The sequence below is a fragment of the Salvelinus alpinus genome, chromosome 1, assembly GCF_045679555.1.
Source record: "Salvelinus alpinus chromosome 1, SLU_Salpinus.1, whole genome shotgun sequence".
In the NCBI taxonomy this organism is placed as follows: domain Eukaryota; kingdom Metazoa; phylum Chordata; class Actinopteri; order Salmoniformes; family Salmonidae; genus Salvelinus; species Salvelinus alpinus.
Genome location: NC_092086.1, coordinates 27,487,151 through 27,513,862, shown reverse-complemented (window position 1 = coordinate 27,513,862; position 26,712 = coordinate 27,487,151). Strand labels below are relative to the sequence as shown.

Sequence of the window (26,712 nt, the reverse complement as noted above, 5' to 3'; positions counted from 1 at the left end):
GGAAGAGGAAGTTGTTTGGGCTAAATTATAGATGGGCTATGTACAGGTGCAGTAATCTGTGAGCTGCTCTGACAGCTGGTGCTTAAAGCTAGTGAGGGAGATGAGTGTTTCCGGCTTCAGAGACTTTTGCAGTTCGTTCCAGTCATTGGCAGCAGCTCTCATTGAGTGGATGTGCCAAGTTAATGTTGCGCCCTGTCACATTTGGTATAATTTTTTCATGGCTTCCATCAAATGAGGATCTGAACTCCTCAGCTTGTTGTACAACTTTCAGACAGCTGCCTGACAACCTATGGATTATGCTTAAAGTGCAGACCTATCATTCAATGTATGAATGCAATTCTTTATTGTAAACCATTGTCAAAACTGATCCTATGCTTTTTTCTTCTTAAATGAACAATACAATTTACAAAGCCAACAAACAACTAGTGTACAAACAAATAGCCATACAAAAAAAGAACAGATTGTGGTTTGTTTACATTTTAAGCTGATGACGAAATGTTGAATGCGCCGGAAAAGAAACCCCATTTGTTAGGGTCGTCGCGTCACTGGCAGTCATAAACCGTACCTATTTCTAGAATTTATCTTATTAAAATCTAATTTTAAACCTAACCTTAACCACACTGCTCACCTTAAATTAAGATCCAAATGCTCGTTTTTGTTTTTACGATACAGCTATCTAGCTAGTGGAAACCTAATTTGAATGAAGGATCAACTTCTTACAGTAGCTAGCAACTCATGTCTAACCGATTTCTTTGAAAGCCTGAGTTAGAGAAGAATAATCGGTCAGTGTTTTCTTTAAATGTGGAGGAGCTGGTTAGCACAGTTGTGAACTTGTACATGTGATCAGTTCCAGGATTACTCGCTTGATTGGCAAACAAAGGCCATCTTGCAAGTTAGCGTGCTTGACACTGATAGTATAGTACCAGCCAACGCCCGGTAGCAACCGTCGCTGTCTAGCTGTTAGGCTTTTTCGTCTCGCACCGGGCTCATATTGGAAATATTCAGCATACAGTTTTTAAAAAAGGCATACGGGGACTGACTAAGGCTACTGCTGTCAAATGAACTGTCTGTCAGACCTCCCCATAAGTGACATAGGGACTTGTGGGTAAGTGCATCATCTAACTAGCTTGCTAGCATGTTACACTTGTTGCCTGTATCTGTCAAATTACTAGGGCAATTAACGTTATAAAGTTTCGTTCCCACTGGTGGTGTATAGATTTTAGTTTTTTTACTGTAGTTATTCCGTTTGTTAGCAATGAATGCACAATCATGACCCTATTGACAATTTGATTGTGCCAGTCATCAACGATAGACCGCCTTAGCTGAGAATCTGAAAATAAACTTAAATGCATGATGCACTCTCCTGCAGTAAGTGGAGTGGATGTCCGAGCCTCGGGTCACTGTGGGGCAAGATGAGGCAGGGGCCGGGAGAGGGGAGAAAGAAGCTAAATCGGCACCACTGAAACAGCCCTCCAATGAAGCCTCCAGGCCTGGACAGCTGGGGTTGGTACCTCTGATGGCCCTCACAACAGTCTTCCTGCTTTCAGAACAGTTCCATTATACTTAGTAGTGCACTAATGAGCACTGCTGGCTTGGTTTTGATGCGCCTGCAATAGTAGCTGGAACCGTGCTGGAAAAGACAAAGTGACAATGTGTCAGCGCCTGTACAGTTTGGGTTGATACGGATGTGTAAGAAGGGTATAACACACTGTTCTTTTTCACAGACTTCCCCCAGGCTCTCAGCTCCCTTCTGCTGAACCGAGCCCCTCCCCGTCTGCTGAAGGAAGCGGCTTGCTGTCGTTGCCGTGGGAGATGGTGGCTCGCATCGCCTCGCACCTCCCGGCACAGTGTGTCATCACGGTCCTGCCACAGGTGTGTGTCGGTGGACAGCGTCATACCTTTCCTGGATGCCGATCTGTTTCTGCTTTAGCTTGTCCAGCATGCCATTGACAACAGAATTGGCTAATGCCATAATAGACTGGAAACCATGCTAGGCTAGGGACATTTGAAAAAAATAAACGATTGGGTTCTTTATCTATCTGATCTGTACTGGGCTGTCATGACCTGGTTACACATCCATCATAGCTGCTGGAACCATGATGGAAAGGATCTTGAGAAAATAACATTTCCAAGCCAGCCTAGTACTATTCAGGCCAGCCCTACAGTGTGAATCATGTCCATGTCTCTCCCTCTACAGGTGTGTCACGCCCTGGGAAATGTGGGTAAGGACAGCACGGCGTGGCAGTTGCGGGCACGCAGGCTAACTGGTCCCAGAGCTTCCTTCCCCGTGGGGCCACGGGACGGCTTCGACTGGCCCTCGGCCTGCCTGGAGATGGAGGAGCTGATCGCTTGCTGGACGGGCCAGGGGGAGAGGGCCGCCAGGGAGGCCGAGCAGGCAGAGAGGGAGAGAGAGGTGGAGAGGGCCCAGGAGAGGCAAAGGGATAGAGATGCCCTGGCAGAGGAAGGGATTGGAGAGTGGGAGGAGGTGGAAGAGGGCAGGCCCCAAGTGGATGAAGGGGTAGAGGAGGTGGGTTTTCAAGTGGAAGGCGTGATGGCGGTACCGTGGGATGGGGAGGAGTTGATGGAGGAGGGAGAGATGCAGCAAGATAGGGAAGGGGATCTACCGATGGGAGTTGGGGAGGGAGAGGAGAGGCAGGAGGCTGCAGCCGAGGCCATGATGATGGAGGAGGAGAGAGATGATGAACAAGGTGTCCTGGAGGCCATCGAGGTGGAGGAGAGAGTGGGAGTTTTGGCGGATAGAGACGGTCAAGATGACATAGCGGGCCTGAGATTGGGAAGTGATGGGGAGAGAAACGGGTCCAGCCGTGCTCCCAGTCCTCCTCCAGCCCTGGAGCGCCTCTCCCTCCCCTCGGGACACATCGCTGAGGTCAACTCGGTCCTCTTGGTAGGGGGCGACGGGGCGGTGTGTGCCTCAGGCTCCCGGGACAGGAACGTGAACCTGTGGGACCTACGGGATGGGGGCTCCACGGGCAGGCTGCTCCATACACTGGGGGGCCAGGGCCTCTTCAGCACCCACAAAGGCTGGGTGTGGTGCCTGGCGGCCCGGGGACCCCTGCTGGCCTCGGGCTCCTTCGACAGCACAGTGAGGCTATGGGACCTGGGGGCCCAAGGGGCTGAGAGGGGCCTAATCAGGGCCCGGGCTGCCGTGCTCTGCCTGGCCCTCCCCCAGAAGGACGTGCTGCTGGCCGGCACCTACGACAAGAAGGTCAGCGTCTACGACACAAGAGGTGAGTGATTCATAAGATGGGTACTTGAAGTCTCTGTTCTACTAAATTAGATTGTCAGTCGATAAAAGTGAACACAAACAATACTAATGGTTATTGTATAGAAATAGACTTACTGAGGGGTAATTGGACTAAGGGCCTTTACCCGTTCTAGTAATTATATTTCTATGTGTTATCCTTTGGTTGGCCAAATGGACTGCCCATTCGGAATATATCATCTGATTAGAGCAAATCCAGGAACTATCAATGGGTTTATGGAATTTGACAGACTAACATTGTCAGATGTCGCTGGAGGATGATGTCATGATCTGTCTGCGCTGCAGTGGCGGAGCCTCTGGTGAAGAGCCTACGTCTCCATAGCAACGCGGTGCTGTGCCTGGTAGCAGACGAGCAGTACATCCTATCTGGGAGTAAAGACCGCACTGTGGTCATCTACGACCGAAGAGCAGGGAAAACCCTACAGAAACTACAGGTATAAACACGCATACACACACACACACTGTATAAAAAGAGTATTGGATTGACAATTTACTGTTCATGTAGTCCCCACACTTTGGGTTGCAAAGGGAGGGTATATTACTGGAGATTTTGAAAGTATTTTTGGGTACCTCAGGTCATCATGTGTAGACACAGATATAAAAATGAATTCTGTTATTTATTTATATATAATAATATTATACATACAGTACCAGTCAAAGGTTTGAACACACCTATTCATTCCATGGGTTTTCTTTATTTTTACTATTTTCTACATTGTAAAATAATAGTGAAGACCTCAACTATGAAATAACACATATGGAATCATGTAGTAACCAAAAAAGTGTAAAACAAATCAAAATATATTTTACATTTGAGATTCTTCAAAGTAGCCACCATTTGCCTTGATGACAGCTTTGCACACTCTTGGCATTCTCTCAACCAGCTTCAGCTGGAATGCTTTTCAAACAGTTTTGAAGGAGTTCCCACACATGCTGGACACTTGTTGGCTGCTTTTCCTTCACTCTGTGGTCCAACTCATGCCAAACCATTTCAATTGGGTTGAGGTCGGGTGATTGTGGAGGCCAGGTCATCTGATGCAGCACTCCGTCACTCTCCTTGGTCAAATAGCCCTTACACAGCCTGGAGGTGTGTTTTGGGTTATTGTCCTGTTGAAAAACAAATGATAGTCCCACTAAGAGCAAACCAGATGGGATGGCGTATCGCTGCCGAATGCCATGGTAACCATGTTGTTTAAGTGTGCCTTGAATTCTAAATAAATTACTGACAGTGTCACCAGCAAAGCACCATCACACCACCTCCTCCATGCTCCACGGTGGGAATCACACATGCAGAGATCATCCGTTCACCTACTCTGCTTCTCATGAAGACACGGCGGTTGGATTCATTTGGACTCATCAGACCAAAGGACAGATTTCCACCTGTCTAATGTCCGTTGCTCGTGTTTCTTGGCCCAAGCAAGTCTCTTCTTCTTGTTGGTGTTCTTTAGTAGTGGTTTCTTTGCAGCAATTTGACCACGAAGGCCTGATTCATACAGTCTCCTATGAACAGATGCTGTTGATGTGTCTGTTACTTGAACTCCGTGAAGAATTTATTTGGGCTGCAATCTGAGGTGCAGTTAACGCTAATGAACTTATCCTCTGCAGCAGAGGTAACTCTGGGTCTTCCTTTCCTGTGGCGGAACTCATGAGAGCAAGTTTCATCATAGTGCTGGATGGTTTTTGTGAACTTTCAAAGTTTGTGAATTGTTCCGTATTGATTGACCTTCATGTATTAAAGAAATGATGGACTGTCATTTCTCTTTGGTTATTTGAGCTGTTCTTGCCATAATATGGACTTGATCTTTTACCAAATCTTATGTATACCACCCCTACCTTGTTACAACACTACTGATTGGCTCAAACGCATTAAGAAGGAAATAAATTCCACAAATTAACTTTGAACAAGGCACACCTGTTAATTTAAATGCATTCCAGGTGACTTCTTCATGAAGCTGGTTGAGAGAATGCCATTAGTGTGTAAAGCTGTCATCAAGGCAAAGGGTGGCTACTTCGAAGAATCTCAAATACATTTTGATTTTTTTAACACCTGTTTTGGTTACTACATGATTCCATATTTATTATTTCATAGTTATGATGTATTCACTATTATTCTACAATGTAGAACATATTAAAAATAAAGAAAAACCCTTGAATGAGTAGGTGTCTCCAAACTTATTTTTTTGTTTTTAATCCCATCCTTCAGCTACCCTCAACCCCTCCCATCTATATCTGAAGACCATCCATTCTATTTGCCATATGTTTTTAACTGTGCTGTTTCACAAAAGTTCTGAACCTATATGCATTTTACAGATACATAATATTTGACATTAGCTATGTTGTTGTTTTTAGTCCAACCCTTCAGCTCCACTCAACCCCTCCCATCTATCTCTTAACTCTGTCCATATAGTTTTCAACTGTGATGTTTCACAAAAGTTTTGAACCTTTCTATTCTCATAGTTTCTACAGATTGTAAATTAAATAGTTTTTTTACTAAAAGTATTATATTATTGATCGATTGACTATGACTCTTCAAATCACCCAGCAGTGCTATTTGCAGAGTTAGCTCCAGGTAATTTTGCAATTTTTCAGCCATTCCTGAACCTGCGACCAAAAACAAGCTACATGTGGACAGTACCAAAACAAGTCATCTAATGATTCTGTCTCTTCACAGCAAAATGTGCAGAGCTGGAATGGTTGAATCGCCCATATATATAACATTCTACTGGTTGCAAGAATTTTGTATAATAATTAAAACATTCTACGTTTTGAATCCGGTGTCGTTTTGCATATCAGTTCATAAACCATGTGCCATGGTTTTGGTACATCGAAAATCTCTTCCCAACTATTTTGCAATCTATATGGCACAGCTGTCACGTTTTTGGTCCTTAAATGAAACTGGTATACTTCTTTATTTATAAACATTTTCTTTAACTAATTTTGGTCTTTAATGCAGGGCCGACAGACAAGTTCCTTCATTTCTGACACTTCCGCTTGTGCTGTTTTGTCTTATTTGGTTCAACAATGACAGGATTTGGCAAGTCGGCACAAACAGATCCAGGACCAGGCTATAATATGTTAGTATGTGTGTCTTCATTCTGGTTTGTCTCCTCTCTTCCCAGCTGAGCTCCTATCTGCTGTCAATGTGCTACAGTGACAGTGAGGTGTGGGCGGGGGACAACCGGGGCATGCTCCATGCCTTCTCCATGCAGGCCGGTTTCTTCAAGCCCCTCTCCCAGTTTGACGTGGGACACACCTCACTGGTCACCGGCATCCACAGGTCCCCTGGGAGCCTCTACACCTGCTCCGCTGACCGCACCACCAAGGTACGTCCTGTTAGCCTGGTTAAACCAGTCTGAATGCTGGGAAACAATGGTGGGCATGGCGTTCTTTCTGGTTTATGCCAGGCATACACTACACGATTTTGCCATGAATTCGCCAAGTTTTTGCTGTCCCAGATAAATTTTCATGATCGGGGTGTAATCTTATTTATTTGGACTAGGATCAGTACGTCGGGACTTGTGTAGTTTGTTTGAGCGGGTGAAGGACTCACCGATGATTGCTGTTCCATTCTCCAGACACCTGTCGGAGGTCACGATAATTTTTTGACGTCAGAAATGGTGATTGTGTTTCTTGTAGTATGAGCAGTGCTACAACGCGATTGGGCAAGGACGGCTGCCAATAGCTAGAGCTTTCAGTATGTGAGACCAAAACAAAGAGGAAAGCAACATGCACCGTGTGGACTGGTGATGGTGATGTTTTACATGGCCCGGTGCCCCGGTTGGGCGGAGTTGGATTATTTTCTATCATTCCATTGGTCCTTAAGTGAAATCTCCACCCACCTGGGGCACTGGGCCATGCAAAACAAATTCCAGCAATATTATATCTGCGTCCTACCATGACAGAAACCTAAAAGAGAATTTCATATGATCATTATTTCATATTAAGTCCATATTCTGGGCCTCAGTCAGTCTTTTTAACAAATGTTTCTGCACATAATAATATGCACACTTGTAAAGCAGCTCACTGTTGCGCGTCAGCATTTTCTTCCTACGACAACCGAGAAACGCAGGGCTGGATCAGCTAGGGAATCCTGGTGTAATGTGAGCACCCACGTCCCGGGGTTGAGGATGGGCGGAATAAAAGAACGGGTCCTAGTTAAGATTTAGAACTTGTGTAGTGTATGCCCAGCATTAGCCAGGTTTACAACCTGGAGCCCACTAGATTACAATGTCTTTATTGTCCATCCCAGGATGGTTATTTGTCTTTGGCATCACCATACAATAGTTATATTAACATATGTAGTAATATCTATTCAGCTCTGTTGTAATGGAATTCTGTTTGGGGGTTTTTAGATAAATGGATAGCCTACTTTATTGTCCTCTAAGAGGAAAATAATTTTCACTGCCCATTCGGTTACAAAGAACATTAAACCATTATCAAAGAGCAAATGTGCATTTATGACATGAATGAACAAATCCATGTTTCTTCATTCCCTGTTCCTATCTTATCAACCATTCATCTTCCAGGTGCACCTCCCCTGTGCCCCTCCAAGGACGCTGTGCACACTGCACCACCAAGCAGGCGTCAATGGGGTGAGTCTCTCACATCACTTTTTTCTTTTGAGATTCTGATGGCTGATAGCCTCTCTCCTTAGCCTCCTACCTTGATCTGGTTGAAGAAAGATCTGTTTCACTCTCTCTCTGTCTTTGTTCCTCTCTGTCCTCTCTCTCGCTCTCTCTGTAGTTGAGTGTGGAAGCAGGAGTGCTGGCTATCGCATCAGGAGAAATGTGTGTGGAGGTGTGGCGGGCCAGGAGGTGAGGGGGGCCACACCCACCCTAATCTACTTACGTTCCTGAAGTGATGCAAGATGACTGACGTGTAATGGTCTGTCGTTTAAATGATCAACTTTCTCATGCTGTGAGAATGTTGACGTGAAGGACCAGTGCTCTTAGCTTTACCCCAAAAACTATATACAAGCCCAACATATTTAGTGTGTCTGTGTGATTCCCCATGTATTTTATCAAAGAAAAGAACACACAAAAAGGCTTCCTTAACTAATGTAAAGAAATGTAAAAGAAAAGGCCCAAGATAATAACACTTCATGGTGTAGTTCTGTCTGTGTGTCTCTGTGTTGTTGACCCAGCACTCGTTCAAAAGATTTCACATAAACTGGATTTTAGCTTCAAGTGTATATTTGGGAGTTAATTTGAGGCACAGCACCACTGAATGGTTTTAAACACTTGTACATGATTTGGTTTTTCAATGGGCTGATTTTAGCTTGTTGATTTAAAATGAGGACATTCTGCCACCAGCATTCCAGACAGTTGGTCTCTAGAAAATAGATGAAGTATTTTTCTCTTTGACAATTGAAACAGATTCGGAAACACAATGTAAAGAATCAGTCAAGCCGTTCTGACACACTGATTGTAAAGTATTTTGGTCTAACTGTCATAATGTGTGTAGTGGCGTTCTTATACTCAGTACCACAGCACTTGTTTGTCAATTACACTGTTTTGAGTTCTTCCTCGTTGTCATTCTCTCTTAGGGTAACTACTTTACCAACTCTTACCATGTTATGGAATGCTCTTTTTTATTTTTTTATTTAATTCTGCACTGTTGAGGAAAGCGCTGTACTGTTACACACGTGACAAAATAAACGTTGATTTTGATTTGAATCTGTAGCGTCCCAGCACCAACTTCGCTCAAGTGGCTCGTTTGAGTACAAAACCCAATAGTACTGCATTGTTCACTAATTATTTCTTACAAGTTTTTCTTACACTGATAGTCTGAGGCAACAGTGTCTGTCCTTAGCAACAATCAATCTCCATGCCAACTCCTTATCTGTGACCCCTCTTCACCTGCTGCAAGAGAGTCCTCTGACTGCATAAAAATACCCAAATGATTCAGAGTTTGTAAATATGCTTTTGTGAATATGCTATGTGTGATTTCTTTTGTTATGAATAAAATGTTTACACTCAATCAATTCATTGTTTACCAGTGTACCCTGTGGTTCTGTAATGTCAAGAAGAAGATATAAACAGTTTGCTCTCATTTGTTATTGAGACATTCTGGACTACAGGCCATATGCTGAAGTTACAGCATGACCAATACTGTACCAACCAGTCACTTTTTGCTTTAGCCAACATGTTAATGTCTTGTCTGGCATGATGAAGTAGGACATGTTGAAGTAGCCTGGCATCAAAACGTTTCACTGTTGTTGATGATGAAGCACTGTTGAATGCAGCACCAGAGAGCAGTGTCCTGAGGCAGCCTTTCTACAGCAGGACACAGGTCTTCTTGTCTTTGAAGGGGTTGGAGGAGGCAGAGATGCCGGTGAGGAGGGGGTCACTGCGACTGTGCTCCTGACAGTACTGCACCAGCTGGGCAGCTGCTGTGGAGATCTGGGAGGAAGAAGTAAGGAACAGCCATCACTTAAAGCTTGTCTCAAAGCTGAGGTTATTGTACATTCAGAAGAAAGGTGATGCCCAATATACACAGAGTTACTGATGTGTCCTAAGACGAGGGTGGGGGTAAGTTCTCTTTCTTTTATCCGTTCTGTATCAGACTGCTCTGCACTGCTCCCACAATTGATCTTATTTTTGATTCATCAAATGAAAGTATTGATCAACAAAATTGTCATTCTCCAAATTAATTTGAAATTCTACTTCCAACTAATTCATTACACACAGGCTACTTTAGTAGTGTACTCTCACCTTGATCCTCTCCATGCTTGCCTCCACTCGTAGTTGTTCCACAGTCCTCCGTGCCTGCATCACACTGTTATTGCTGCACACCTTCCCTGACATCCCCTCCTCCAGAGAGACTCTCACTTTTAGTCCCAGACAGCAAGCTGAAACCACTTCTTTCCACTCCAAAGTGAGAGAAAATAAATTTATGGAATTGCAATCAATTGTTGAGAGTTGAAAATGTAAAACCTGCTGAACACACAGAAACCTGTTCCACCTCCAAATATGGATTTAGATTTGAAATAATAATGGAAAAGTTACTGTTATACTCTAACACTAGGCTATGTGAGCCTACGTCCAACCGAGGTCCCAATTTCTGTCAGAGTGCATCTGGCCTCCCTTTTTAACCTCTGGTCTCCCCCTCTGCTCTCTGCTGTTACTGTGGAGGCCACTTCAAAGCTGCTGTGATGTGTGTCAGGTTTAAAGGTTACACACACAGTCCTGGAAATGTCACATCAACATCACACATCCCTCACTGATGATAAAAGAGACTGGAGGGAGCAGGGAGGACGTGTGTGTGTGTGTGTGTGTGTGTGTGGGGGGGGGGGGTTGGTTGACCCACATAATGATAAGCATAGGAAGGATGCATACAGAACACAATCTTTCACCAGAATGCGTTGCTACGTTTGAACCTTTGCGCTTTCCGTAGTTGTTTCATGTGACGCATGGGGAATGTCAGAGCGCTAGACCTGTGGTGTGTTGCTAATGTTTTGCCTGTCTTTATACAATGATACCTTTTTAGTTTCAGCATTCTCTAATTCAAAAAAACGTTATGTTGCTTCATTTGTCAGTGCGTGTAATTGTTTTTAAGCCAATAGAGAATGGATAGCCAGCTAGCTAGTTGCAATCCAGGCAGCCAGCAGGCATTGGAGTGTTAGTTGCTAACTAACGTCTGCTATACTTGCTATACTTTGATCTCGGTGTCATGAAATGTGCTGAATGATGACGTTAGAATGCTGTCTCTATAAGTTGCTACTAAGCACAATACAAGGCATGATCATAATATTGTTGCTTGCCACCAGCTATACAGTAGAATCAGAATGATTCAGGGAGTTGACAGTTGATTTCGCTAGCTAACTTACTGTAGGGAGTTGACAGTTGACTTAGCTAGCTACTGTAGGGAGTTGACAGTTGATTTAGCTAGCTACTGTAGGGAGTTGACAGTTGATTTAAGGAGTTGATAATGGTGCTGACACTTTGCAAACCTTTTCAACATGAACTACAGGATTCCAGCTGTCAGATCATTTTGCTTGTAGATTTTCTAGGTTGAAAGCCACAAACTATCTTTGCAGACACTTAGGTAAAATGAATGTTCAGCACTCTTTATGCAACTGTTGCATACCCTTTTGATTTGCTTCCTTGTGTTTGACAGACGGCATGGCGGAACAACACGCCCCCTTCGTGGCCATGGATGCGGTGCTGATGCCCAGCACGGCCCTCCCAGACGACATGCCCCGTATCAAGGGCTATGACTTCAACCAGGGAGTGGACCACCGTGCCCTGCTCCAGTCCTTCCTCACCACAGGCTTCCAGGCTAGCAGCGTGGCCCATGCCATACAGGAGATCAACAAGATGGTGAGACTCACAGGATTCCAGGCTAGATGGCCTCCTAACTGTTATGCTCAGTAAAACTATGGTGAAACAGAGCATAAAAGGTTGTATTCCAGGCTAGATGACATCATCCATCTCTAGAGGTTTAGGGAGTTGAGATGCCTTCTCAGAGCCTGGTCCCAGATCTGTTTGTGTTGTCTTGACAACTCACAATGACCATAGGAGTTGACAACACAGCACAAACAGATCTGGGAGCAGGCTAGTGTTGTCATTGGGTCAGAGGATGTCCCGCTCTGTGTAGGAGTTGATCTAGAATCAGCTGACCTAAGATCAGTGTACAGGGGGGAACTAGGGATCCTACTCCAAACATCCCAGGACGTATAAGGGGATAAGATGCCTAGTAATTGGGGATGTGGAGAGTTATGTTAGCATCTGAGTTGTTACCATTTATGTAGACATACAGCATTCCTTGTCTGATTCTAGGCCTTGCTTTTTGGGGGATTGGGAGAGGAATAAGAAGAGGGAGAAATGTTTAAACCCCTTTATTAGAGAGAGCTTTTATCATACTGTATGTGGTCTATATTTCTCTTTTTCTGTCATCTATTTATAACCACAGATTGAGAAGCGTCTGGAGCCGCTGGAGGAAGAGGAAGGATGCGGCTCCTCCCCTTCCCACTCGGGCTGTACCATCTTCCTGGGGTACACCTCCAACCTCATCAGCTCTGGAGTGAGGGAGTCCATCCGCTACCTGGCACAGCACAAAATGGTACAGTCCTAAACAACAACCCACCCTCGTGTGTCAAATTCCAGTCCTCCAGCGCTCAGTATCTGCTGGCTGTCATTCCTCACTTGTACTTGATCAATTAAGGTGTTTGATTAGTAGGAGCTGCCCCCACCTGGTTATCTAGGTCTTAATTGGACACCTATTGAAAATAAAAACCAGCAGAGACTGCAGCCCTCCAGGAATTCAGTTTGACACCCCTGCAACATAAACACTCACTTCAAGATGCCAGTGCATATAGGTGATCGTATACACTAGTAAAATGCTACATGTGTTTGTGGACCTTCCTAACAGGTGGACGTGATAGTGAGTACAGCGGGGGGAGTCGAGGAGGATTTCATCAAGTGTCTGGCCCCCACCTACCTGGGGGAGTTCAGCCTGTCTGGCAAGGAGCTGAGACAGAGAGGCATCAACAGGTAGAGCACTATCACCTCTACTATGGATCACAGATCATAATACAATTAAGCAGTAAGGCACGAGGGGGTGTGGTATATGGCCAATATACCACGGCTAAGGGCTGTTCTTATGAATGATGCAACGCGGAGTGCCTGGATACAGCCCTTAGCCGTGGTATATTGGCCATATTTAAAAACATTTTTTTTTTATAATAGTAATAATTTCACCTTTATTAAACCAGGTAGGCCAGTTGAGAACAAGTTCTCATTTACAACTACGACCTGGCCAAGATGAAGCAAAGCAGTGCGACAAAAACAACACAGAGTTACACATGAGATAAACAAACGTACAGTCAATAACACAATAGAAAAATCTATGTACAGTGTGTGCAAATGTAGTAATGTAGTAAATAGGCCACAGAGATGAAATAATTACAATTTAGCATTAACACTGGAGTGATAGATGTGCAGATGATGATGTGCAAGTAGAGATACTGGGGTGCAAAAGAGCAAAAAAAATCATAAATTACAATATGGGGATGTGCTATTTACAGATGGGCTGTGTACAGGTACAGTGATCGGTAAGCTGCTCTGACAGCTGATGCTCTAAGTTAGAGAGGAATATATAAGTCCGGCTACAGTGATTTTTGCAATTCGCTCCAGTCATTGGCAGCAGAGAACTGGAAGGAAAGGCGGCCAAAGCAGGTGTTGGCTTTGGAGATGACCAGTGAAATATACCTGCTGGAGCGCGTGCTATGGGTGGGTGTTGCTATGGTGACCAGTGAGCTGAGATAAGGTGTGGCTTTACCTAGCAAAGACTTATCGATGACCTGGAGCCAGTGGGTTTGGCGACGAATATGTAGTGAGGGCCAGCCAACGACAGCATACAGGTCGCAGTGGGGCTTTGGTGACAAAACGGATGGCACTGTGATAGACTACATCCAATTTGCTGAGTAGAGTGTTGGAGGCTATTTTGTAAATTACATCGCCGAAGTCAAGGATCAGTAGGATAGTCAGTTTTACGAGGGTATGTTTGGCAGCATGAGTGAAGGAGGCTTTGTTGCGAAATAGGAAGCTGATTCTAGATTTAATTTTGGATTGGCGATGCTTAATGTGAGTCTGGAAGGAGAGTTTACAGTCTAACCAGACACCTAGGTATTTGTAGTTGTCCACATATTCTAAGTCAGAACCGTCCAGCGTAGTGATGCTAGTCGGGCGGGCAGGTGCAGGCAGCAATCGGTTGAAGAGCATGCACTTAGTTTTACTAGCATTTAAAAGCATTTGGAGGCCACGGAAAGAGACAACAGGCCCTCCGATTTTACACACTGAACTCTATCTGAGAAGTAGTTGGTGAAGCAGGCGAGGCAGTCATTTGAGAAGCCAAGGCTATTGAGTCTGCCGATTTTAAGAATGCGGTGATTGACAGAGTCGAAAGCCTTGGCCAGGTCGATGAAGACGGCTGCACAGTACTGTCTTTTATCGATAACGTTTAGGACCTTGAGCGTGACTGAGGTGCACACATGACCAGCTCGGAAACCAGATTGCATAGTGGAGAAGGTATGGTGGGATTCGAATGGTCGGTGATCTGTTTGTTAACTTGGCTTTTGAAGATTTTAGAAAGGCAGGGCAGGATGGATATAGGTCTGTAACAGTTTGGGTCTAGAATGTCTCCCCCTTTGAAGAGGGGGAGGACCGTGGTCGTTTTCCAATCTTTGGGGATCGCAGACTTTACGAAAGAGAGGTTGAACAGGCTAGTAATATAGGGGTTCCAACAATTTCGGCGGATAATTTTAGAAAGAGAGGGTGATGTGGTAGAGAAAAAGCAGTCCGACATGTTCTGGGTTGATATCGCGCTGTGCAGACTGGCAGGTATTGACCGAGCTGAAGCTGGCTGGTGTCTGAGTTAACGGTGAAGAGGGCTCGAACCACCCAGTTGTTATTATTGTAGGTGCTGTCTAATACACTAAATTGTCATTAATCTTTTCTCCTCTCCACTCTCGCTCTCTTTCTAGGATAGGTAACCTCCTGGTACCTAATGATAACTACTGTAAGTTTGAGGACTGGCTGATGCCCATTCTGGACCAGATGGTGCAGGAGCAGAAAGATGAGGTGAGCTAATTTAACCCTTCGTACAGGAAAGGTCATCTTCAGTATCTGTGTCTGGGTTCTATTCATTGGGGTGGTATTGTCACATTCTTTTGACCTTTGACCTCTTAACCCTTTAGGGCACCCACTGGACCCCATCCAAGATGATCCACCGTCTGGGCAAAGAGATCAACAACCCAGAGTCTGTCTACTACTGGGCCTATAAGGTGAGGACTGGAGGGGCTCACTGTTCTCATCAGCCTGTCCTTGATATAAAACAAGAGATATCAGTGGAATGAATTGAAACCAGTGCTCTTTGTCCTCTCTCTCCATTTGTGAAGTATCTTTATCATTCCCCTCTCTAAACTCACCAGTATCATGTACAGTAGGGGGCTCAAGCCCCACATTGGCCTCACCTTACACTATCACAATGACCTCTACAAGGTTAACGGATCATAATATTATTGTTCATATTTGTTGCTGTATCAGTTGTTTGTGGGTGCTGTCTAATACACTAAATTGTCATTCACATTTTCTCTCTCTGCCTCCCTCCCTCCCTTCCTGTAGCCCTCATTGAGTTACAATAGGCTGTGTTCATATAATCAATAGATTTTCAACCTCTGTTGCAGAATGACATCCCAGTGTTCAGCCCTGCTCTGACAGATGGATCCATTGGGGACATGATCTATTTCCACTCATATAAAAACCCTGGGCTGGTGCTGGATATAGTAGATGGTAAGAGAGAGAGGAGACATGAGGACTGGGGTTCTGTCTATGTACATTTCAATTTCTGTCATCCATGGCGACTTACCGAAGCAATTAGGAATAAATGCCTTGCTCAATGGCACATCGGCCGATTTCTCACCTTGTCGTGTCAGGGATTCAAACCTTTCGGTTACTGGCCCAAAGCTCTAACCGCTAGCTGCTGCCAGTTCTTTCCTTTGGTGATGTGAGACAACAAAAACTTTCCTTGCTTTACATTGTAACTACAGTTTAAGTCGGAAGTTTACATACACTTAGGTTGGAGTCATTAAAACTCATTTTTCAACCACTCCACAAATTTCTTGTTAACAAACTATAGTTTTGGCAAGTCGGTTAGGACATCTACTTTGTGCATGACACAAGTCATTTTTCCAACAATTGTTTACGGACAGATTATTTCACTTGTAATTCACTGTATCACAATTCCAGTGGGTCAGAAGTTTACATACACTAAGTTGACTGTGCCTTTAAACAGCTTGGAAAATTCCAGAAAATTATGTAATGGCTTTAGAAGCTTCAGATAGGCTAATTGAGATAATTTGAGTCAATTGGAGGTGTACCTGTGGATGTATTTCAAGGCCTACCTTCAAACTCAGTGCCTCTTTGCTTGACATCATGGGGAAATCAGCCAAGACCTCAGAAAAAAATGGTAGACCTCCAAGTCTGGTTCATCCTTGGGAGCAATTTCCAAATGCCTGAAGGTACCACGTTCATCTGTACAAACAATAGTACGCAAGTATAAACACCATGGGGACCATGCAACCGTCATACCGCTCAGGAAGGAGACACGTTCTGTCTCCTAGAGATGAATGTACTTTGGTGCGAAAAGTGCAAATCAATCCCAGAACAACAGCAAAGGACCTTGTGAAGATGCTGGAGGAATCACGTACAAAGTATCTATATCCACAGTAAAACGAGTCCTAGATCGACATAACCTGAAAAGCCGCTCAGCAAGGCAGAAGCCACTGCTCCTAAACCACCATAAAAAAGCCAGACGACGGTTTGCAACTGTACTTGGGGACAAAGATCGTACTTTTTGGAGAAATGTCCTCTGGTCCGATGAAACAAAAATAGAAATGTTTGGCCATAATGACCATCGCTATGTTTGGAGGAAAAAGGGGGAAGCTTGCAAGCCGAAGAACACCATCCCAACCGTGAAGCACGGGGGTGGCAGCAGCATGTGGTGGGATTGCTTTGCTGTAGGAGGGACTGGTCCACTTCACAAACTAGATGGCATCATGAGGCAGGAAAAGTATGTGGATATATTGAAGCAACATCAAGACACCAGTCAGGAAGTTAAAGCTTGGTCGCAAATGGGTCTTCCAAATGAACAATGACCCCAAGCATACTTCCAAAATTGTGGCAAAATGGCTTAAGGACAACAAAGTCAAGGTATTGGAGTGGCCATCACAAAGCCCTGAACTCAGTCCTATAGAAAATTTGTGGGCAGAACTGAAAAAACGTGTGCAAGCAAGGAGGCCTACAAACCTGACTCAGTAACACCAGCTCTGTCACGAGGAATGGGCCAAAATTCACCCAACTTATTGTGGGAAGCTTGTGGAAGGCTACCCGAAACGTTTGACCCAAGTTAAACAATTTAAAGGCAATGCTACCAAAAACTAATTGAGTGTATGTAAACTTCTGACCCACTGGGAATTTGATTAAATTAAATAAAAGCTGAAATTAATCATTCTCTACTATTATTCTGACATTTCACATTCTTAAAATAAAGTGGTGATCCTAACAGACCTAAGACAAGGAATTTTTACTAGGATTAAATGTCAGGAATTGTGAAACTGAGTTTACATGTATTTGGCTAAGGTGTATGTAAACTTCCAACTTCAACTTTACATATCTCATCCACCACAAACTTGGTGACATTCATTCCAGATATCTATGCACTCTATAGTATATGTCACTGTTTTGGTGCTTGGTTTTGTAGTTGAAGGGTGGTGTGCTTGGTTTTGTAGTTGAAGGGTGGTGTGTAATGTATTTTGCTGATAACACGGTCTGTGTTGTAGATATCCGCAGGTTGAACAGCAAGGCAGTGTTTGCCAAACGGACAGGGATGATTATTCTGGGTGGCGGCCTGGTCAAACACCATATAGCCAATGCCAATCTGATGGTAAGTTACTACTACTATAAAATGTTCTCTATGATCATATTCCTTAATTATAATGTTGGTGTAAATTATGAACTGTTCAATTCACCTATTTTCCTATAATTTTGCAGTGTTGGGGAGTAGTAAATGACATGTTGTTCAACTAGTAATGTAATTACATTTGACAGTAGCTTGGTGGTAGTTGAACTACATTCAAATCTTGGTCGTGTTTCCAGTAGTTAATGACTTAGCTACATCGCAAACTACTGCAACTACTGTTCTTGCAATTTGTAGTCTAGGACATTTCAGATTGAGATATTATAGTTTATCATGTAGTAGTTTGGATGTAGTGAACTACATTTTCAAAGTAGTTGGTAAACTACATTTTCAGAGTAGCTTCCCCAACACGGGTGCTTAGCAACCATAACTAACCAACCAGGTCAAACCATCTCGTTATAATGTAACCCCCCCTCCCTCCCTCAGAGGAATGGAGCGGACTATGCAGTGTTTGTGAACACTGGGCAGGAGTTTGATGGTTCAGACTCAGGGGCCAGGCCTGATGAGGCAGTGTCTTGGGGGAAGATCCGCATGGATGCCAAGCCAGTCAAGGTAACTCACTCACCAGCTATCTTATCCCCAGTCGGAAGGTTAATTGGCCACCCGAAGATGGAAATGTGCTTTTGTACGCGAATATAGATGAAGTGAAAGTGTAACTCAGGGTCAAGCAGGAGAGCAGTGCCCACAGAACTCTTGATAGATGCATTAGATCGACCAAAGATAAAACACAAACTCACGTTGAACCTTTTCCAATGGCTCTTTCCATTACCATCTCCAGAAATGTCTCCTGTTTCCTTTGTGTTTTGTTTCTCTCTCCAGGTGTACGCTGATGCTTCCATAGTCTTCCCACTGCTGGTAGCTGAGACGTTTGCCCACCATGCTGACAAGCTGATTCCTGACAAGTTAGAATAACCAAACTAACCAAGGTGTGCCCACTCCACACTAAAAGGAATAATCCCCCCCCCAAAAAAACGTTTTTTGTTTCATTAGTCAACTGTTGATACAGTCCCAAAATGTTTTTCATGTCAGCAATCAAGTTCAAGATATAGAACTTTCAAAAGGTTAATTGTCACTTGCCACATCATCATGATAATGCATCATATGACAGTGATCTCTCTCTGTGTCTATTTTTAGACACGATTTCTGTTTACGGACTTCTCTCCATTATTTCAGAAATAAGTATTTGCTACGGGGTACATTTAGCGTAAGTGTTTTTGTTGTTGAATGACGTGAATTGCCATGTACCAATGAGTTGTGTGTGTACATGCGTGTGTATGCGTGCATACTGGCACGTTTGAGAATGACATTGCTGAGTGAGACATTACTATATGGTAAACTTAGAAGATATGTTATTTTTTTAAGTTAGTGAGAGGGTCTCTTTAGGGGAGCATGCACTGTTATTCAAAGAAACCTGAGGTGAAATGTATTTATTAACTAGTACCTACTCATGTATATCTGAAAATGTAAATTAATAAAAACAACCTCAATGTTTCCATTATTACAGAATAAAACATCTGATGTTGTCTTACTACCTCTTGTTTTCTTCTCTCAAAAATGGTCAGCAATGCTGTAGTACCTGAAATGACCATAAGGGGTCTCCCCTGCCTCACCCACTTCGTGCACGCACATATACAATAGTCCTTGACCGAAACTCTTCTAGCTACAGTGCATATCATCTCTGACAGTGATCTGGAGGCATTAGCTACCATTGTGTACCTGGATGTACTTGCCAATCAGTCAGGATGTTTATACTTTACATGAATCAGCATCATGTGAGCAAATCTACAGCTGAGTACAGGCAGCTCAAGTCTGATATTTTGCCCAAATATTGTAGAAAGAGCTGATCTGATTGGTCAAAAGACCAACAAGTGTAGAAAAAATAAATCTGAATTGGGCAGCCCACTTTTGTTGTGCAGCGTTATACTTTTATTTAACCTTTATTTAACTAGGCAAGTCACTTAAGAACAAATTCTTATTTACAATGACGGCCTACCAATAGGCAAAAAGCCTCCTGCAGGGACGGGGGCTGGGATTAAAGATAAAATGAATAAAAATATAGGACAAAACACACATGACAAGAGAGACAACACTACATAAAGAAAAACCTAAGACAACAACAGCATGGCAGCAACACAACATAACAACATGGTAGCAACACATGACAGCAGCATAACAGTTACGTCATATGTCAAACTCGTTCCACAGAGGGCTGAGTGTCTGGGTTTTGGCTCCTCCCTTGTACTTAATTGAGGAAGTAAGGTCAATAATTAGTAAGGAACTCCCCTCACCTGGTTGTCTAGGTCTTAGATGAAAGGAATAACCAGAAACCATCAAACACTACATTTTAGTAATTTAGCACAGTGTTTCCCAACTCCAGTCCTCAAGTCCCCCTACAGAACACATTTTTATTGTAGCCCTGGACAATCACAGCTGATTAAACTAATCATCAAGCCCTCTGAGTTGAATGTGTGCTGAAGATACCGACCCTACCATTATGCTTGTTTACACTGAGCTGCACTGGGCTCGGAACACAGTCATGGTTATATGAAGACACCATGGAGCCGGCAAGAGATATGGGTTGGAAAACTTACTTCAATGCAGGGATGGGATATGCCACTATACTCCAAATTGTACCTTTATCCAAATTGCCGTTTTTGTCCTCTTGCTAGCTACCAGTAGCCACAGCAGCCATTATGGAAGGGCATGTCATGTTGAACAACAAAGGAACTGATTGGCTGACACAGCTATTGTAAAATAGCTGCGGTGGCTACTGCTAGCTAGCATGGGGATGAAAAGGGAAGTATTTCAATCTTCTCGATGTATCAGTGTGGATAAAGGTAAAATGTGTAGTATAGTGGCATATCCCTGCATTGACGCACGTTTTCAACCCCCGTATCTGGCGCCAGCTCCTAGGTGTCTTAAAGTAACCATGATTGTGTTCTAACGCCAGTGCAGCTCAGTGTAAACAAGCGTAACGGTAGGGTCAGTATCTTCTGGCAACCGGAGCTACTTACATTAGTGCATTCATCTTAAGATAGCCAGGTGAGACAACAACCTATCACAGCCGTAGGAAGTTATGAAGCTCAAAACAAGTCAAGGGTATAGTTATTGACAGTGAGAGGATATTGGCATTAACACTGCCATTACATGCTACTGTGGGGTGAGATGTGTGGTAGTGTGTTTGTTCATTGTTTTCAGTGGGTGGGTGTTATTGAATGGGTTTCCAGATCCAAGAGGCCACGTCAGGTAACCATTCCATCAATCACGGCTGTTGTCTGTGTGGTTCCGCCCCTCCCAGTTCCCCTGAAGAGTTAATGAAAGAATTATGCGTCGCGTGTGGGCTGTTCTGTGGAAATGTCTGTTGGTACCGTTACCGGTTGTACACGCACGCACACACACACAAATAAATGCGTTTGTTTTACTAACCTTGCGGGGACTAAACAATTGATTCCCATTCAAAATCTTATTTTCCCTTAACCTAACCTAACCTGATCGTGTACTTCAGGAAACAGCAGAGTGAGCACCCCCCTATCCACATCGACGGGACAGCAGGGGAGAAGGTGGAAAGTTTTAAGTTCCTGGGCGTAAACATCACTGACAAACTGAAATGGTCCACCCACACAGACAGTGGAGGCTGAAGAAATTTGGCTTGTCACCTAAAACCCTCACAAACTTTTACAGATGCACAATTGAGAGCATCCTGTCGGGCTGTATCACCACCTGGTACGGCAACTGCTCCGCCCAGAACTGTAAGGCTCTCCAGAGGGTAGTGAGGTCTGCACAACGCATCACCGGGGGCAAACTACCTGCCCTCCAGGACACCTACAGTACAGCACCCGATGTCACAGGAAATCCAAAAAGATCATCAAGGACAACAACCACCTGAGCCACTGCCTGTTCACCCCGCTATCATCCAATAGGCGAGGACAGTACAGGTGCATCAAAGCGTGGACTGAGAGACTGAAAAACAGCTTCTTTCTCAAGGCCATCAGACTGTTAAATAGCCAACACTAGCACAGAGAGGCTGCAGCCTACATACACATACTTGAAATCATTGGCCACTTTAACAAATGGAACACTAGTCACTTTAATAATATTTACCTTTCTTGCATTACTCATCTCATATTTATACACTGCATTCTATACTTTTCTACTGTATCTTAGTCTATGCCTCTCTGACATTGCTTGTCCAAATATGTATATATTCTTAACTCCATTCCTTTACTTGTGTGTATTGGGTATATGTTGTGAAATTGTTAGATATCACTTGTTAGATATTGCTGCATGGTCGGAACTAGAAGAACAAGCATTTTGCTACACCCGCATTAACATCTGCTAACCATGTGACCAATACAATGTGATTTGACTTGATTAGATCCCTAACTCTTAACCCTAAAACTAACCACTACTCTACAACACTGGTCCATCAAGAAGATTGAAATATTGCTTGTTTTCCCAGAAAACTGCCCTTTCTGTCCTCATGCTAGCTAGCAGTAGCCACAACAGCCATTATGGAATGGCACTTCATATTGAACAACAAAGGAACTGATTGGCTACTGCTAGCTAGCATGAGGACAAAAAGGGCAGTTTTCTGGGAAAACAAGCAATATTTCAATCTCCTCTATGTATCAGTGTGGATAAAGGTCAAATTTGGAGTACATTGGCATATCCCATCCCTGCATTGAGGTACGTTTTCAAACCCATATCTCACGCCAACTCCTGAGTGTCTAAATGTAAACATGAGCAGTGGAGGCTCCTCAGAGGAGGAAGGGGAGGATCATCCTCCTATCCTTTTTAGATAAAACTATACTAAATATATGCACGTCACCAAATAATTGATAAAAACACACTGTTTTGCAATGAAGGTCTACAGTAGCCTCAACAGCACTCTGTAGAGTAGCACCATGGTGTAGCCGGAGGACAGCTAGTTTTCCTTCTGGTCCCCATGAGGATAGTAAAACCAAAAACCTGCATTACATAACAATGAAATAATTGTCAACACATTCTCAGCTTTTATGAGTCTGACATCAGTCACTTCACACTATAAACTTAACCTGAATAGTAGAGAGAGTATGCACTCTTCTCTCATTGATATAGCGCCATCAGTGTTCCCCTAAGGGGAGTTGAGCCTTCCGATGTCTAATCATAGTTCCCATATACCTAAACTTCCACTCTACACGTCACCATGCAGACCCATTATATTACAACCTTTTAAATGGAACTTCTGCAAACAATCACAAATGTGTTTATTCATGAAAAGCCACAGTGACGTCAGGAATGTTTTATTTATTTTTTGCCCAAAATGTATCTGACCTTTCCAAGATGGGAATAAAACTAACCAGAATAGAATTTTGGGACAAGGTCCATTTTCCCAAACCTCAGCCTCAATGTGTCCTCCCCCTACACACTCTCTGCAGTTCCTCTTTTTGCACAAACTGCTTTTCCATCCATTTAATTTTCCTTTCATTTTCTATTGGCTTTGTGTGCTGTATGGTGTATGGTGTATGGTGTATGGTGTGTGTGTGTGTGTGTGTGTGTGTGTGTGTGTGTGTGTGTGTGTGTGTGTGTGTGTGTGTGTGTGTGTGTGTGTGTGTGTGTGTGTGTGTGTGTGTGTGTGTGTGTGTGTGTGTGTGTGTGGGGCACGGTGTGCTGTAGGGTGTGTTTACCAAGGGCTAGACATTAGATTGACAGCACAAAGGCCACACTGTATGGATTTTCCATCACGTTTAGACGCTTATGTTTGTTTAGCGCTTTATTGGATGATGAGGAGACAGAAAGTCTGAGAGAGAGAAGATATTGCGTGGATAGTTGTCTCGTGTGTGTGTGGGCATGTGTGCTCACGGCAGTGTGTGTGTGTTAATGCGCGTGCGTGCTCAGGGCTGTGTGTGTGTGCATTATCTAGTCACGCTATGATAATGTTGTGTGACGTCTCCACAGAGCGGACAGTGTTAGGACCTTCTCTCGCTGAACAATCACTACTCTGTGTGATGTGGGGGCCACAACAGTCATAATGGCAATTATGTCTGTACAGCAGCCAGATTGGCAGATATCTGCTGAGAAGGAGGGAAGGAGGGAGAGAGAAAGAGGGAGAGAGAGACAGAGAGAGTGCAGAGGGGGGAGAGAAAGAGGGGGAGAGACAGAGAAGAGAAGGAAGCGAAAGAGAGAAAGAAAGGGAGAGGGAGGAGGAAAAAAGAAAGAGGGAAAGTGAAAGATGACTGGCTGCACAGCTGCAGGGTGGGTTGAGCCTGTCGAGAGTCTAGTGCAGCGTGTGTGTGTGTTGTTGTGCGTATTTTTCTATGTATGTAGTGTGTGTATGTCCTGTCTGTACATTCTTTAGCAGCGGCATCCTCATGCCCTTATCTGCTTCACTGTTTACCTGTTATGTTGCCATGGGGACTCCCGCCCTGGATTCATGCCAAGCTAACCTGCAGACATGGGCGTCATTCACCCCCAAAATCTGAGGGGGTACAAAGTATGTGAGGATGGCCGGGGGGTGGTTTGGACAGGGGCTCGGCCTCCTGCTGGAAGTTGGAGAATTTACCATTTTTCAAACATCTAAAAAAGCGTTTTCCTGCAATATATCATTATGCTTAATTCAATGTAAATTCATTTTTTATTTTTCTGCATATCTAAGAATATCTCTTGAGCTCCAGACTGGTGGTTATATCTTTTTTGGTATAGAAAGGAATGTGAGTTTTATTCAGTACATGTAGTAATTGCTTGCTTTTCTAAAGTCTACCAACCTTGCTAGCAGGCATCCCATCGTAGATAGTTTGACAACCTAGCTACTCTAACTTGATTGATAGCCTGAAATGGCTTCTTGGTAGCTAGTTATGAGGTTTGGAGATTGGGAACCTATCTGGGCTAGTTAAAGTGAAATTCATAAAATTGCCAGGTGGCTAGTAGTATTACAGAGAAACAACAACCAAAAATGTAATTTTTCCCCACCTCCATTTTCTATTTTCTATTTGTAATACAAACCCTTTTATTCATTATACATTTATTTTTACAGGACAAATCTGAGGGGGCATGTACCCCTGTGCCCCCTATGGGCATGATGCCTCTACGTGCAAATGTGGCAGCAGGTGAGGGAGTGGCGGGGGGCACTTGACCCCTCAGATTTGTCCTGTACATTTTTTAAATTAAAATAAATAACAGAGCGAGAAAGTGAGTGAGAGAGAGGGAGTCAACCTAGAGAGTGAAAGGAGAGAGAGAAAAAGAGAGAGAGAAAAAGAGAGAGAGCTTTAGCCTCACCTACAAACTGCTTTCTTAGAAACAGGAAGTTGATTGATGCGGTGTAACCTCTGACGCAGCCAGCTGCCGCTGCTGACGGAGACTTTCTCCGTTGGCCCGGCAACGACTCAGAGAATACAAACATCCGGACCGATGCTAAACTCTTTTCCTCCATCATCAGCATTGTCATCATTGCCGCTATAATCGGTGCCGTTATCATCTTTGCCGTTATGATCATTAGCTTTGACAGCTGGCGCGGCTGGGTGGGGTTGGTTGGTGGTTGTAGAAGTCAGTGATAATATGACCCCATTGATATAGATCATTTGGTTGACCCTGTCTCACCTGCTGTGGATAACCTCCCACAGTTAGTTAGTCACTACAGATACCCTGGTTCGAATCCAGGCTGTATCACAACCGGCCGTGATTGGGAGTCCCATAGGGCGGCACACAATTGGCCCAGCGTCGTCCGGGTTTGGCTGGTGTAGGCCGTCATTGTTCTTAACTGACTTGCCTAGTTAAAAGGTTAAATAAAGACAAGTAAAAAAATAGACAGGGATCAAGTTCACTCTATATATCTTCCTTTAAGAAGACATGAACTCTGTCAACCCTCTCATCTGTCTTTTGTTACCCCATATGGTGGTGCCAGATTGGGCAGTTTTCCTCACCTGCAACTGGGCTACCTTTAATGGACTTGGTGGGATTTTGGCTCAGATTCATCTGTAAAGTGTCATGAAATCTGGCAACACTACCTCCATATATGTAAAAGAGACAGCGTTTTACAAACCTTAGCCTCAAGTCAGAAAAAAAGGATTGTGATGTAATATTGTGGTGTGATATTCAGTTGAGACACGTTGCCTTTTGGTTCACAACACGGTTCACCATGTTCTAGTTCACCACAAGTGTTATATGATGTATTCAGATAGCTAAGCTTCAGTCCTTTCATCATTGCAAATGATTTGCCCCAGAAGGGTGTGGCATGCAGGCATCGTCTTTAGTGTGGGGTGTTTTGTTTAATATTTGTGAGTTACTTTGTTCTAGCAACCTTTATTCATCATTACAATATTGATTAATATGACAAATATATTGAGATATTTACAGATTAAGTCCCAATGGAGAAATATAGCTCAGCAATGTAGTTAGTAGTACATTATGACATGTACTAATCTATTCAGGGGGCAGGTAGCCTAGTGGTTAGAGCATTGGGCCAGTAACCGAAAGGTCGCTGGTTCGTTTACAGAAATCGACAAGAGGAAAAATCTGTCAATGTGCACTTAAACCTAAATTGCTCCAGAGGTGCTGTACTACTATGGCCGACCCTGTAAAACAACATATTTCACTGAACCTAGCTGGTATATGTGACAATAAAAAACATATTTTTTTCTAAGTTATGAAGTTTCACAACTTGCACATGTAACTGAAAGCACATTATGTGAAGTTTTCCATTTTGCCGTTGTTACTCAATCCACATCACATCTGCTGTGAGGGCTGAGAGAGTTTACAGCACAAGTCAAGGACAATAAGATCATAAAACAGGAGGAGGACATAGGGGAGATAAAGAGGAGGGACACAGAGATAAAGAAAGACAGGAAGAGGAACATAGAGCTTGAGAGAGATAAATAGAGATAGTACATCTTGTTATAAACCTGTAGAATAGGTTTTGTTACCGTGGTATTCATTGGAAATAACAAACTTGAGAAATAACACAAAGAAAAACATAA

The 26,712-nt window shown here is 43.7% G+C and overlaps 3 protein-coding genes across 5 annotated transcripts; 2 read left to right on the top strand and 1 right to left on the bottom strand.

The window, feature by feature from the left end:
• The first annotated feature begins 506 nt into the window (after positions 1-506).
• fbxw9 (F-box and WD repeat domain containing 9) lies at positions 507-9,266 on the top strand. Of its 2 annotated transcripts, XM_071395205.1 has the most exons (8): positions 508-1,105; positions 1,370-1,503; positions 1,725-1,872; positions 2,198-3,248; positions 3,569-3,717; positions 6,403-6,606; positions 7,810-7,875; positions 8,027-9,266. In XM_071395205.1, the coding sequence occupies exons 2-8, from the start codon at positions 1,382-1,384 to the stop codon at positions 8,099-8,101; spliced, it is 1,815 nt and encodes a 604-aa protein (XP_071251306.1). In that variant the 5' UTR covers positions 508-1,105; positions 1,370-1,381; the 3' UTR covers positions 8,102-9,266. The 2 variants fall into 2 exon arrangements, with proteins under 2 accessions (XP_071251312.1, XP_071251306.1); XM_071395211.1 differs by lacking the exon at positions 1,370-1,503 and having other exon boundaries at positions 507-1,105.
• On the bottom strand, positions 8,554-10,481 carry LOC139572493 (guanine nucleotide-binding protein G(I)/G(S)/G(O) subunit gamma-12-like). Its single transcript, XM_071395231.1, has 2 exons — positions 9,997-10,481; positions 8,554-9,684 (listed from the first exon to the last, which is right to left on the bottom strand). The coding sequence occupies exons 1-2, from the start codon at positions 10,087-10,089 to the stop codon at positions 9,559-9,561; spliced, it is 219 nt and encodes a 72-aa protein (XP_071251332.1). The 5' UTR covers positions 10,090-10,481; the 3' UTR covers positions 8,554-9,558.
• Positions 10,482-10,576: 95 nt separating this feature from the next.
• On the top strand, positions 10,577-19,289 carry dhps (deoxyhypusine synthase). 2 transcript variants are annotated; one of them, XM_071395223.1, is made up of 10 exons: positions 10,577-10,723; positions 11,402-11,604; positions 12,197-12,346; positions 12,656-12,777; positions 14,769-14,865; positions 14,982-15,068; positions 15,471-15,576; positions 17,625-17,728; positions 18,188-18,313; positions 18,581-19,289. In XM_071395223.1, exons 2-10 carry the CDS (start codon positions 11,407-11,409, stop codon positions 18,671-18,673), a joined length of 1,083 nt encoding a protein of 360 aa, XP_071251324.1. In that variant the 5' UTR covers positions 10,577-10,723; positions 11,402-11,406; the 3' UTR covers positions 18,674-19,289. The 2 variants fall into 2 exon arrangements, with proteins under 2 accessions (XP_071251324.1, XP_071251320.1); XM_071395219.1 differs by lacking the exon at positions 10,577-10,723 and adding an exon at positions 10,726-10,819.
• Positions 19,290-26,712: the final 7,423 nt, after the last annotated feature.

What these genes read in the sequence shown, in the direction of transcription:
- dhps (XM_071395219.1), top strand. Translation starts at nt 10,735, where the DNA reads ATGTTTTGCCTGTCTTTATACAATGATACCTTTTTAGTTTCAGCATTC. An exon ending in TTATGTTGCTTCATTTGTCA is followed by an intron (nt 10,820 to 11,401) that starts GTGCGTGTAATT and finishes TGTGTTTGACAG; the next exon opens with ACGGCATGGCGGAACAACAC. An exon ending in TGCAGGAGCAGAAAGATGAG is followed by an intron (nt 14,866 to 14,981) that starts GTGAGCTAATTT and finishes TTAACCCTTTAG; the next exon opens with GGCACCCACTGGACCCCATC.
- LOC139572493 (XM_071395231.1), bottom strand. Translation starts at nt 10,089, where the DNA reads ATGTCAGGGAAGGTGTGCAGCAATAACAGTGTGATGCAGGCACGGAGG. An exon ending in CAAGCATGGAGAGGATCAAG is followed by an intron (nt 9,685 to 9,996) that starts GTGAGAGTACAC and finishes TCTTCCTCCCAG; the next exon opens with ATCTCCACAGCAGCTGCCCA.
- fbxw9 (XM_071395205.1), top strand. Translation starts at nt 1,382, where the DNA reads ATGTCCGAGCCTCGGGTCACTGTGGGGCAAGATGAGGCAGGGGCCGGG. An exon ending in TCCAGGCCTGGACAGCTGGG is followed by an intron (nt 1,504 to 1,724) that starts GTTGGTACCTCT and finishes TCTTTTTCACAG; the next exon opens with ACTTCCCCCAGGCTCTCAGC. An exon ending in TCATCACGGTCCTGCCACAG is followed by an intron (nt 1,873 to 2,197) that starts GTGTGTGTCGGT and finishes CTCCCTCTACAG; the next exon opens with GTGTGTCACGCCCTGGGAAA.